Genomic DNA, 13,637 nt, shown 5'->3' on the forward strand with positions numbered 1-13,637 from the left:
TGTTCCTCTGTTTCTCTGCATCTGCCTCTCCCTAGCTTCCTAAGTCTATTTCTCCCAAGTCCCCTTGGTATCTCCCCCAGCCTTCTATCGTCCATTCAGCCCAGTCACCTTGATTTATCATTCCCAACCCTCCTGCAACTCCCATTTGACCTCAAGTCTCCTGCTCCAATACCGTTTGTACTCTTTGCGAGCCATCTCCAAAGGATCTTGTTCTTCCAACTCCCAATGGCTTCTGACAAAAATGCTTTCTTTCATAGGGTTTTAGTGATGCCTTGTGGCCTGTCTATGCCTTAGATAACTCTGGTGTGTCTCCTTGTGCCTCTGGTTTGCGGACTGGATTATAGACTCTGTCGCTGAGAATGACTTGCATTTATGATCCTGCACCCTGTATGATGTCTCGGCAGTGAATAGGGGTTTTCACTGCCTACCCTAGGTCTGCTCAGATCCTTGGGAAGCTGAGGGGGCTTAGATCAAAGCTTAAATAATGAAGGCCTCATTACCCATTAAGGATGTTGTGCATACAGACGCATACAACTATTTATTTGATTTAAAGCAGACATTATTTTAGGAATTAGATAATGCCTCCCTTTAGGGTCTACCAAACAAAGTATGCAGCAAATGAACGGTGTAGACTCAATATTAATGCCATAGGCATCAATACAGTCAAAAGGCAAAGACCTGATTTTGATCATGCCCTGCATGTGAAGGGCCGTGAAACTGAAGCTCCACATCCACTGTGTGTCCTCTGCGGCTTCCACATTGGCAGGGGATCCTACTGCTGTTACCCGCCATTGAGTTCTGCCACTAATTTGACAGAGCCCGCTTTATCCCTTCCCACAGGTGCTACATTCTGCCAGTAAAGATATTCCATGGAGGTGTAAAATGGTCGACAGAAGCAAAAGCTTACTTCACTGAGCTATCGCAGCAAATCTTAAACTCAAATGCAATACATCTATATATCAAATTTAAAAACAGTCAACAGAGGCTACAGTTGACATCACATTGGCCCCTGGTGGACTGTGGTTATGGTGTGTGTATGATTTCCATGTGCTTTTATCTGTCACACGATGACCCTTGCTGCCTTCTTTTCATGCAGTGATCACTGCTCTCCTGTTTTTGTATCCCAGAAAGTCTGTAACTTCAAACTGTATTGAAAAAGGCATCATCAAATATGTCATCCTAATATATCACCATTTTCTGAATATGAGATTTTCAACATATATGATCTGAATGGAGCTCGTCCTGTGGCCAACACTTACAACGTGTTATCACTGCAATCTGGCTACCTTATGTTAGATGTCATTATGGTATCATCATTCATCCATTATTACATATTTATTGAGGCTGGTAGTAGCTTTAGGAAGCAACACGCTTTTCCCACTTGTGCAATTCAAAACAGCGGGTTAGACGCTGCACACACGTGGTTTCACTGGAGTGGAACTACAGTTCCCAGGGTGTTTGTAGTCTAGGTGCAGGATTTCCCTTCATACCCTGCACAAACACGCAGGCGTGGACGGGCAGTGTGTGGCAGTCTGTGGAAGGATACGGAAGTGTGGTAAGACCCCTAATAATCGCGGCCTAATTTAGTCCTCATGGGCATTAAGGAAGTGCTAGAAGCCATTTCCAAAGCAAGATGTGAGTCTCACGCCCGGTCAGCTACCTTACCAACACAGCTCGGTATGTCTCAGGCAAAAGAGCATAACGCAAAACCTATTATTGCAAATACCCCAGAGGAATCCATGGCTTTGCTCTTGAATCAGGGTATTGAGGAGACCCAGGACAACAATAGATACGTAAAAGAGGGATAAAAAAAGGGGAAAAAGGACGGAACAACTTAATACCCACATAGCACTGGACAGAGTAAGTGATGGGGGTAATATTTCTAATATAGCGCTAAAAAGTCTGAAAGTCTGCCTGATGAATTCTCGTTCTATGAGTAAACATGCCCATAGTATTCACATATGAGCCAGGAGAAAAAATTGGATCTTATGTGTATTACTGAAACGTGGCTGAAGGACCTGATAGCCCAGTCTGCGACATAGCAGTGCCAGAGGGATACACATTATATAATAAAAACAGAGATAGTGGGGCAGGTGGAGGAGTGGCAGTCATAGCAAGAGATTCAGTTGAGCTATTTAAAGCCAACCTAACATGTAGTGGATGCAAAACCTTACATCTGAAATTCACACACACTCCTAATGACTGCATAAACATCATAGTTATATACAGACCACCATCCCTTGTATCCGAGATTTGCAATGAGCTAAATCTTCAGTTAAATTATCTAAAATCCTCAAATACAGCTACATTACTGGTGGGAGATATTAATAGATGGAGAGGGAACAAAGCTGACAAGGAAGCCATCTTGCTAGAAAAAACTATGAAAAATCTAGATTTCACATTCATAAATAATGAACCCACTAGACCACAAGGTAATCAGTTAGATTGGGTGATAACTCAAAACCTGAACACCCAGAATGTAATCACGGTACTGTGTAATTCGACAGACCATTTCTCAGTCACCTTCAATGTACTGTTAATCTATCAAGCTAAACAAATAAGTAATCCCAATGTTAAGGTGTATAATCGCAATTTCAAAAATATAGGTCTCAATCAATTAAAACCTTGCTTAAAAAGGATCATAGACACTTTTCAGGATAAACATTTATGTGGAAATATGCTATTGCAATATACCACTCACATTCGCAAATTGGTGGAACAGTTTGCACCTTTGGAATCCAAATTAGTCAGGAAGAGCGACAATCACCACAAATGGTATCATGGGCAGATTGATAAACTAAAGCTCAAAAAACGAGCCATGGAAAGAAAATATTACAAAACCCTACACCTGCCAATTAAGATCAATGGAAATGTATAAATTATAAATATAGAAAAGGCATAAGAGAAGCAAAGGCAAACTACTACAATAAAGAGATAGCAGCAGCTCCCAATGCCGCAAGTAAAATCTTTGAGATCCTCAAAAATATAGAAAAACCCAAGGCACTCACCCCTCCTTTTGCTCCTAAGGAGGACTGTGAGATAGTACAAAGGGCATTCACCGCCAAGATACAGAAGGCCAGATACAATATCATGACATCTAGAGGGAATCCAGGTGCTACAATATCATTACCTGTAGCTATAGCTAAACAGTGTGAAGTGGCCAGTTTTAGTTTCCTCCCTGTCTCAGAGGAAGAGATGTCTTCAGTACTGGCAAAGATGAAACCTACGTCGTGTGCAGAAAAAAGTTATCTTAGATGACAAGGAATTGTTCTCTTCAGTACTTACCAAGATAGTGAATGCTTCAGTCCATGAGGGCATAGTTCCTAAGGATATTAAAGAAGTGACCATCACGCCACTGGTTAAAAAAGCTGGCCTGAATCCAAAGACCAAGGCCCCGTTACAAACACCAATTTCATCTTAAAAGCCTTGCACAAAATATCAACCAACCAATTTCAAAAGCACATTGAAGACCAGGGAACTCTCCATGAGCAGCAATCAGGTATCCGGGCAGCTCATAGCACCGACACTGCTATGTTAGATCTGCAAACTCATATGCTTGAAATCCTGGATAGGGGCAAAGCTGGTATCTTGATGTTACTAGATCTTAGTGCAGCATTTGAGTTGGTGGATCACCAATTACTCCAAAAGCCACTGGATAAAATAGCGGGATTTTCTCCGGTCGCTTTGGCATGGTTGTCATCATTCCAAGCGGATCGGAGTGCAAGAGTGCACTGGGGGGATACATTCTCAGAGGCCGCTCATATTACTTTTGGAGTTCCACAGGGAGCAAGTTTATCACCATTGCTGTTCGATCTATATATGAGATGTCTTTGTGTTCTATTGGAAAGTGTCAGCGAGTTTTTCACAAATTACGCCGACGACACCCAGTTAGTTTTTGAATTAGTGGGTTATCATCTCATAGACAGTGCGAAAATACCAGAAGTTTATAATATCAGCTTGAACAACCTCAAAACGGAGTTGATGATCTTTGGTACATGCCAGGCTAGAGTAAATTTAGGCGCACAATATAAAGTGTTTGCCATTAAGGATGCTAATATACCAGTAATGATCCAGGTCAAAATGCTTGGGATGATGGTAGAAGCATCAGTGGGGTCAGAGGTACATGTTACATACCTTGACAAGAACAATGCCTATTACCTGCCCCTACTGAGAGCAATCCGACCGTTCCTAAATGAGAAAATACAGCCACAATCTCCAGGGCTACTATCCTATCGCGATTGGACTATGGCATGCTGCTTGGAAAAACAAAGAAAAAAATCGAGAGATGCCAAGTTATGGAGAACAATGCTGTTCATATCATTAAGGGGATCGAGAACATAACGGAAGGATGGAAATCATTACATTGGTTGAGAAAAGAGGACAGAATTAAATTCAAATTCATGACTATAGTTCATAAGTGTTTACATGGTGCGGCCCCTATGCACTTCAGAAAACAATTTTCCAGATACATTCCATCACGGTCATTAAGATCAGAAGATCAGGGCTGGCTAAATGTGCCAGGCTTTAGTCGAGCAGCTGGTATGGGTAAATCCTTCGAGTGCAGGCAGCGCTACACTGGAATAAGTTGCCCACCACCCTCCGGCTAGAAGAAAATTACCTGACTATTAGGAAACTCCTGAAAACACACTTGTTCAAATGAGTTGATCCCAGTCGTGTGAATTTTCTGTTAGCACCAGCAGTAACAGTCTGTTGTTTGTCTGTAGCATTTTTTTTGTTCCCGCGCCCTGATGCCTGTGGGCTTTCGGCGCATTACAAGTATATAAACATAAACAGAGTGCTTTAAAATCAAAAAGGGGAAGATTACAGTGAGAGAAGCAGAGAAACAAGTCACCGGGGAGCTAACAACTGGGGAGAGGAAGAAAGAAGGGGGGGCAATGTGGCAGCATTAGATCTGCAAGCAGCCAGAGGAGAAAACAGAGGGGCACCAATCAAGCAGTCTCAGGTACGGTAGGGAATGAAGGAAGTGTGTGCTTAGGTGTTACAGAGGAGCCATTTCTTTGAAGAGAAGGGTCTTAAGCTTCTTCCTGAACTGTAAAAGCAAGGGGGTGAGCCTGATGTTGACGGGGAGGAGGACCCAGAGCTTTGGGGAGTAGATGGCGTAGGGCTTAGGAAAAGCCCATTAGAGGCACAATACTACTAAGGACCTGCCATTGACGGTGGTCAATTCTCATCACAAAGTGAACAAGGACGTTGAAGAGAACATGTATTCAAATATGAAGTCAAGATTGGTTGCTGTGTTTATGGGGGAGTGGAATCAGATTAGTTGAATGGTATGCCTAGGATTTTTTTAATCATCCAGTCTTAGTTTTATTAGAGGTACACTGTATGTTTCTGTGTTTTCAGACCAGGTGTATTATGATTTGAGTATCGTCATAGATTTGTAAAGACTTGCAAATGATTTAATGAGAGAAAACTAAAGTCAAATACACCAGGTTTGGGTAAAATAAATATAAACCATGGAATGGAATAAGAGATGAAGTTTCATGTCTGCATTTGAGCTGATTGGATTTGAAGAAATTAATTTTACATTTGAATGCTCTCGTATCTTCTCTGTGATACCCATAGTGTACTAGACTCAATGAAGATGGATGAACTGTCAACCAACCAAATGCCGTGATTATATCAAGAATAATCATAAAATCTGGTTGGTTCTCATCAAGGACTTCATACAATCTTCTCTGGTGTTGCTAGGGTCTGTTCTGTACCCACTGCACTGTACTACATCCTGATTAGTTGCATGCTGCAATATGTTATCTTTATTGTAATGATGCAGCTAGGAGATTAGTTGTTCCAGAACTGATCCCTCGAAAAGGGGAATTAACTATAGAAATTGGATAGGTTGTTGATGCCTAATTTAGTTTTTTTTTTAATTGAGAATATTGATGATTAAGAGGTATTGCAGAAAGGAGTAATGCTACTTGGCCTTTATGAAGGCACAAAGGGCCACATCTGTTTGTGCAGATAATTCCTTCAGCCCTTTCAAACTCTGGATAAGCTATGGTTCAGTGATGAGGAGGAGAGAGACAAAAGTCAAGAAAAGCATTGAGACTAAGAGTGGATGAGGAAAGGAATAGCATTGCTTGATCATTTTGAGATCTACGTTGTATTGCAGGGAATGGATCAGATATTGTTTTGTAGTTTTTTGGATGGGCCACTCTTTTTTCTTCACACATTTGAAATGTTTGTACTCCAGAAAGGCTTTGATCCAAGCAAAGCTTTTGGTAAAGGACCCCTTTTGGAGCATCCTTATCAGTCATTAATTAATGGTTAATCTTTTGGCTGTGCTCTGTTTAGTAGCAGTATATTGTGAGGATGCGCGCATGCTAACAGTAAATTGGTCGGAATCCAACCGTACTAGTTTTTCTGTTGCAATGTTAGTGACATTAATTCCAGAATGAAAATAAAGTGTTAACCTGGAGAAGTTGACAAAGCCCAAGTTTCACATGTTTCATATCAGCTCTGGTGTTGATTTACAAGAAATACATGGGCCTCATTACAGGTCTGGCAGTAACCTTGTAGGTGCTACCAGCGGATTGCCACCGGACCCGTAATATTTTACTGGCACCTGACTTCCTGGTGCCACCGGCGCATTATGAGTCCGGTGGTGCGGGAAGTCAGGCGCCAGGTTGCCTGTTAGCAACGGTGCCAGTGCTTCCATGAATAGTCTGCAGAGAGTGGTCTAAGTGCCCGGCAGGGTCAGACCTGCCGGGTACAGTGGCCATGGCATGCAGACACAGAGTTTGCCAATCAGTAAACAAGGATGCCGGTGAGCGTACCGGCACTCTCTTTTCTGGACCGACAAACTCAGAATGATGCCCATGTAACTATATCTTAAATGCTCCCACAATCTATAGCCTAATATACATGTTTTGCAGAGATGTCATTACGTTCATCTATAAAGGCCTCTATGTTGCCTGGAGGTGATTGTTGAGGTCGAAAAAGTAGTTTGTGTTAGAGAGGCTTATTTTCAATGTGAAAAAATTATTATAAATTGCTCACCGTAGTGACTAATGTACTCTTAGTCCATAGTCCCCTTTCCTCCATACTGTATGGGCGTTCTGTCCAAGGGACGGGAGACGTAACCCTTTTCAGCAGAAAAAAACCTTCTTTCCCTTTAAATTTAGAGGCACGTGGAGGCGCGGGCCAGAGAGCATGCGCTTCCCTGACTCCGCCCTCTGGCACCACACCTCAGTCCCCATTGACGCATCGACAATAGATTTGACATTGCCTAATGACACCAGTATTATTAGGGAGGAAGTTGGTAGGAGGAATGGAGGAAAGGGGACTATGGACTAAGAGTATGTTAGTCACTACGGTGAGTAACTTATAATTACTCTTACGTCCCCTCCCCTTTCCTCCATATTGTATGAGCAATTACAGATGATTGTAGCACTAGGGTGGAGAGGAGACCTTCCTTAAGCAAACAGATTCCTGAGATCCGCCTGTCCGAAAGCTGCATGAGATCTAGAGCCGGCATCCAAACAGTAAAGCTTGCAAAAAGCTGAGGTAGAGGCCCAAGTGGCTGCTTATGACTTGCCAAGGGACATGGCGCTGGAATGCGATGGCCGTTGCCTTGGCCTTGACTGCGTGGGCATACATGTTGGCCGAGAGCGGCTTGTGCTGGCCCTCGTATGCTTCTTTGATGGCAGAGACCATCCAGCGGGATATGTAAGCCTTTGAGGCCTGATAGCCTGGCCTCAAGCCGCCGAAAGTGACAAACAGGGCGTCTGACTTGCGGAAGACCTTGGTCCTGTCCAAGTAGAATTTTGGGGCACACCTGACATCCAGGCAGTGCAGCACTCTCTGTGCTTCGTCCTTGGTATCGGGAAAGAACGTCGGAAGGACTATTTCTACTGAAATGCATATGGAACCTTCGGCAGAAATGCCGGGTGCGTCCGCATGACTACCTTGTCCCTGTGAAAGGTGGCATATCGTTCAGAGGCGACCAGTGCCTGAATCTTGCTGACTAAGCGAGCCGAGGTGAGACCGACTAGTAAGGCTGTCTTGATGATGACCAGCCTAATGTCCACGGATGCCATTGGCTCGAATGGTTTGTGCGTCAGGGCACCCAAGACTATATTCAGGTCCCACACTGGGTGCAGTCTCTTGACGGGCAGGTAAACCCTCGCAAGACCGGATAGGTGTTTCTTGATGATAGGGTTGGAGGATGAGAAAATGTCTTCCTCCGAGTTCCTGTAAGCCCCAATGGCTGCAAGATATGTACGGTAGGTGTCGACCCGTATGCCCGAATGAGCGTGGTGCGCTGAAAAGGAGAGCATGTCGTCCAGATTGCAGGCCAAAGTGTCAATTCCCTTGGAGTCTGCCCAGTGGCAGAACCTGGTCCATTTGCTCTTATACTGGGCCCTGGTGGCTTTTCTCCTGATGCCCTGTATGATCTCCAGATTGGCCTGTGAGAGGCTACGGTGCCTAAGCATTACCTGCTCAGGTACCATGCTGTGAGGGCTAGTTTCCCTGGCACGGGGTGGATGATCCTGCCTTCCTGCTGTGCCAGAAGATGTGCTGGGCCCATCGGGAGGTCTATCGGGGGCACCTCCGAGTGGCTGAGGAGCTCCGAAAAAAACATGGTCTGGCTGGCCACCATGGAGCAATCAGAATGATCTTGCAAAGTACCCTGTGGATCAGGGGGGTGGGTGGAAAGGTGTAGGCCTTCATGCCGGTCCACTGGAGGTGAAATGCATTGCCCAGAGAGCCGGGACCCTGACCCTGCCAGGATGCGAAATGGGGGCACTTCTTGTTGTGCAAGGTGGCAAAGAGATCCACTTGGGCTGAGCCAACCTGTTTAAGATCTCCTGAATAATGAGGTTGTTTAGCTGCCACTCGTAACTGCCTGCTCCCAGTCTTCTGAGCCTGTCTGCCTCCAGGTTGTATTCCCCCAGGAGGTGGACTGCCGAGAGGTAAATTTAATTTTCCAAGGCCCATTCCCACATGCTGATCGCCAGTCTGCACAGAGGAGGGAATCTGGTGCCTCCCTGCTTGTTGACATAGTACATGCTGGTTGAGTTGTCTGTCTGGATGAGGACAACCTTGCCCTTGAGAAGTGGTAGGAATGCTCTGAGCACTAGCCAGATGGGGTTCAGCTCCAACCAATGGATGTGGTATTCCTGCTTGTTTCGAGTCCAGGTGCCGTGGACCGAGAGATTGTCCAGGGTAGCTCCCCACCCCTTGAGCGAGGAGTCTGTGGTGATGGTGGCCTGTGGAAAAGGTGGCTGGAAGGGCTTGCCCATCGTATGTTGCAGTCCCTGGACCACCAAGTTAGGTCTGGGTGGAGAGATGGACTGTTGATCATTTCGGATTGAGAGCCCCGCTCCTGACTCCATTAGGCCTCAAAGTGCAGCTGAATCCTTCTCATGCTTAGTCTCGTGTGCGGGACAGCTAGCAGAACCGCCACTAGTAGACCCAGGAGATGTTGATACCACCAAGCCAATGTCACCTCTCTGCTGAGGAAGTGGACGGTGGCCCTCTTGATGGCCGAGATCTTGTCCTCTGACGGGAAGACCCTCTCGGAGCATGTGTCCCAAATGAGTCCCAGGAATGTCAGCGTCTGCGTAGGGAGCAGCTGTGACTTCTTGAGGTTAAGCGGGAAGCCCAGGTCATGCAATGTGTTCATAAGGGCAGGGGAGGAGTGGTGAACTGCCTCCGGATATGTTGCCATGACAAGTCTATCATCGAAGTATGGATAGATGTGGAGGGCCTGCTCTCTTAGGAGGGCTGCTACCGCGTTCATGAGTCTGGTAAAGACCCTGGGGCTGAGTTGAGGCCAAACGGGAGGACCTTGTATTAGAAATGGTAGCCCATGATCCTCAACCATAGGAAAGAACGATGGGGCTGCCAAATTGGGACGCGTAGGTACGCGTCCTTCAGGTCTAGGGAGCACATCCAGTCTCCCTTGTCCAATGTCTCTGCTATAAATGCTGGCGTAACCATCTTGAATTTTTGCAGGGGTAAGGAGATGTTGAGGGTGGAAAGGTCCAGCACAACTCTCAGGCCTGCCTGGCATCTTCTTCTGAATGGCGAAAATCCTGGAGTAGAATCCCAAGCCTCGCTGGGAGGATGGAACTTCTTCCACTGCCTGGCTCTCTACGAGAGGCTGGGATGGGTAGGCAGTACCCCTGGGATACTATGGAGAGGATCCAGGGGACAACGAAATTCTGGCACCAGAAATGTGCATGGAGAACAAGCCCTCCTCCACCGGACACACGTGGATCTGAAGGAGCGTGTCATGCCGCCTTTCCCTCAGAGGCTGAGGCTGAGGAGAGGGACTGGAAAAATAGCCTCCTCCCCCCCCCTTTTTGTTGTTTGCGCTGGTTCTGAGATGGCGAGGGGTCCAGCTGCCTGGATCTGCATTCCTGGAAGCCGCAAAACCCTCCAAATGTATGGCCCTTCTCTGAGCGCTGCTGATATTGGGTGTAAGATTTGGGCATGGTCTTTGTAAGAATGGACAAGGAATTTGCCGTTTGTGAGCTGTTCTTCTTTTTGTCCAGTTCTTCATCCATAGAGGAGTGGAAGAGGTCCCCCCCCTCAAAAGGTAGATCTAGAATGCGCTCCTGGACGTCCGGGATGACTTTTTTCACCCGGAGCCAGGCTGTGCGCCTCCTGTCCATGGAAATGCAGATGGCACGGTCTGAGGTATCGATATGCGCCACTGTGGATTCCATGAGGTCATGCGCCACAAGCTTGGCTTTCGCTAGCCCCACTCTAAAGCATGATTGGCATTGGGTGGGGAGTTCCAGGAGTAAGCCCGCAATTTCCCGCCATAACCGTTGGTTGGCGGCAGCCAGCATGGCATCTGTGTTGGCCTGACGCAGGTGAAGGAGGCGTTGGAGTAGATCTTCTTGCCGTAAGGCTCCAAGATCTTCTCCTCCTTGCCTAGCAGCACCACAGAGGAGGAAGCTGAGGACAACTGAGGCTTGGACTAAAGTGATGGGTCGAGAGCAAGAGTGTGTCCCCCTCCATCTGCCTATACTTGGCGTCCAGGCGTCGGTTGACCGGCTGGACTGAGTGGGGCTTGAGCCAACCCTTCCTGGCCAGGGAGACATTGGTTTGCAGTGCAATACCCGTGTTGGCAGAGGGGCATCTTGTGAGGACTTCTGCCAGAACCCCCTCTGCCGGCTGTTTGACCTCGGGCTGAGGGAGGCCTAGGTACTCCGCCAGGCCAGCAGGACGTTCATGGAAAGCCCTAGCTGAGGATGGTGTGTCCCGATCCTCCTCCTTGTCCGTATCCTGCGGATCTGGAGGATCTTGTGGCGGAGGAGGGGTAGATGGTGATGGAGGCTGGGGTACAGAGACCGCAGCCGGAGGCTGAATCGGCTGTGGTGCCGGAGGAGGCGGCTGCACCTGGGCATGGGGGCCTGATGAAGGAGTCTGTGGTGCCTCTAGAATGGCAGGGAGGACTTCTTTGATGATAACCCCCATCTGAGGAGACCTCATGAGGCCGAGAAACCTCTCGAAGAGCACCTCCTCGCTGGCCAAAGAGGTGGCAGGGGGTACCGACTGGGTAGCGGGGGGCTACTGGAGCCGCTGTGTACCCTGTCCATATGGACGCAAAGGAAAGTTGCCCTGCGCAAAGGAAGGATAGACTGTAGGCCACTTACCTGGTTGAGGCTAGTCCCACCTTGAAACTCATTCTTCGCCGAATTCATGGAATGACATCGGATGGGTGCCCCTTTCTGGCGTGGCAGCCATTTTGTTGAGCTGCCTGCCACGTGCCTGCAACGTGTTGCTCGGCCCGCTGAGCCCGGCCTTGTCCAAGACTCTTGCATGTGGATCACAAGGCCTACCCTGCTCCTCGGGCCTTGGTCCGGGAGGTGTAATACCCTATACTCGGAGGTCGGCAGAGCTGCGTTTAGGCGCCCCCTCAGACGTATTGCCGGTATTAGGGCACAGCCCCTCGGCCATGGTGCCGGTAAAAGGGCGTAGCCCCTCGGGTGTATACCCGGTACAAGAACCTTCTGGTCGCCGACACATGTGCCCGGGAGGATCCAAGGACCCCTCGACTCGAAGGCCGGTAGCTGTGGAAGCCTTGGGGCGTGTGTCGGTAGAAAGACCTGGCCGGACCATCCCGCGCGGGAGTGTTCCTGGGAAGGAGACTCCCTTGTAGGGTGCGCTGGAAAATATTGGCCCTACCTTGGGCCTGGTTCGATGCTTCAAGAAGTTCTTGAGATACTCTGGGGGCAGCCTCTGGAACATCTTCCTCCACCTGCAAGTCTGTTTTTCAGCACCTTCGAGGACAGCGAGTCACACGCCGAACATGACTGTCAACCGTGGTCTCAGCCAAGGCAATGTAGGCAGAGGGCGTGGGGGTCTGATGTTGGGAAGAGCTTATTGCAGGATGGATACCTGCTGAACCAGGTAGAAGTCGACATGCACCAGGGAGGAGCATGACGCCTGAGGACCGAGTACCTGAATGACAAAAAAGACAAAAAAGACAAAGAGAAGAAGTACACGTGCGTGGAATTACATGGCCGAAACCAAACACAGAAGCGCTGGTGAATTCGACCCATTCCCGTCGACACGGAAAAGGGGACTGGGGTGTGGCGTCAGAGGGCGGAGTCAGGGCAGCGCATGCTCCCTGGGCTGCGCACCCATGTGCATCTAAATTGAAAGGGGAAGAAGGTTTTTTCTGGTGAAAAAGGTTCCGTCTCCCATCCCTTGGAAGGGACACACATACAGTACGGAGGAAAGGGGAAGGGAGTAAGAGTATGTGGAAAAAAAACAAGCCTTCTCCTTATCCTGCTGTGAATGGGCTGTTTCTGCAGATAATGATGTGCCAGCTGCAAACATACCTATAACTAAGTAGAATTGATTTCTAGGCATCTTGTGACCAATTATTAGTTCCAAGTTGTCATGCTTCGTGCAGGTAGACTATGAGGAAACAAGTTGCAGTTCTTAAACAGTGCCTCCGCTGAACCCTGCACACACCAGAGGCAAAGTTCCTTGCTCAAAAGAATAAAGCATTTTCTAAATAATTCAAAAGCATATAGTTTTCCTCACAAGAATACTAATACGTTTACTTTTGTCTATTGGGGCATGCCATTTAAATTATTAAGGACACAAAAAACAATGAAAGTACATGAATCTGAAACATCAAAACTAGGTAATACTATGGGTTTATAGTTTCTTTGGGGCTAGAGAAACTGTCAAATATACTATGACACGCAACTGAGGAAGCAATTTGTTTTTATGTGCATTGTGCTGTTTATTTATCCTGTACTATATATACCTTGACAAGCTGGCACGGGTGCATCCCACGCATAGTACCCATAGGGGAACTTCCTGCAGACGGCACTGCCTTTTCCAATCAGCCGGAATCCGCGATCACACGCCCAGCGCACCATGCTGTTGAGGTGGCCGCCAGTCTGGCTGATGATAAATCCATGAGGTGGCGATTCGGGGGTGCTGCAATAAAGAGCTGAGAAGAACCAGAGCAGATGAACACTTAGCTGGCAGGCATAGATGCAATGTCTACTGCAATTTCAAAAGCCAAGCAAAAAGAGAATTGCTTCATCATTTAGATTACCGACCTTACTCCACTACCCTTAAGTATCGTAAAAGCAGCAGGGATTCAAGATCTACTTAAGGGACACTTTGTAAGGGGG

At 47.4% G+C, this 13,637-nt stretch overlaps 1 protein-coding gene across 5 annotated transcripts in view; it reads right to left on the bottom strand.

Moving 5' to 3' along the window:
• CSMD3 (CUB and Sushi multiple domains 3) overlaps window positions 1–13,637 on the bottom strand; it is a 3,270,409-nt gene that overhangs the window by 496,446 nt on the left and 2,760,326 nt on the right. For all 5 annotated transcript variants that reach the window (XM_069621531.1, XM_069621530.1, XM_069621528.1 and 2 more), the window contains one exon: window positions 13,262–13,450. In XM_069621531.1, the coding sequence (XP_069477632.1) occupies window positions 13,262–13,450 (189 nt within the window). The remainder of the gene's footprint in view (window positions 1–13,261; window positions 13,451–13,637) is intronic.

Source organism: Ambystoma mexicanum, chromosome 5q (assembly GCF_040938575.1).
Source record: "Ambystoma mexicanum isolate Mex_15411 chromosome 5q, UKY_AmexF1_1, whole genome shotgun sequence".
Classification (NCBI taxonomy): Eukaryota; Metazoa; Chordata; class Amphibia; order Caudata; family Ambystomatidae; genus Ambystoma; species Ambystoma mexicanum.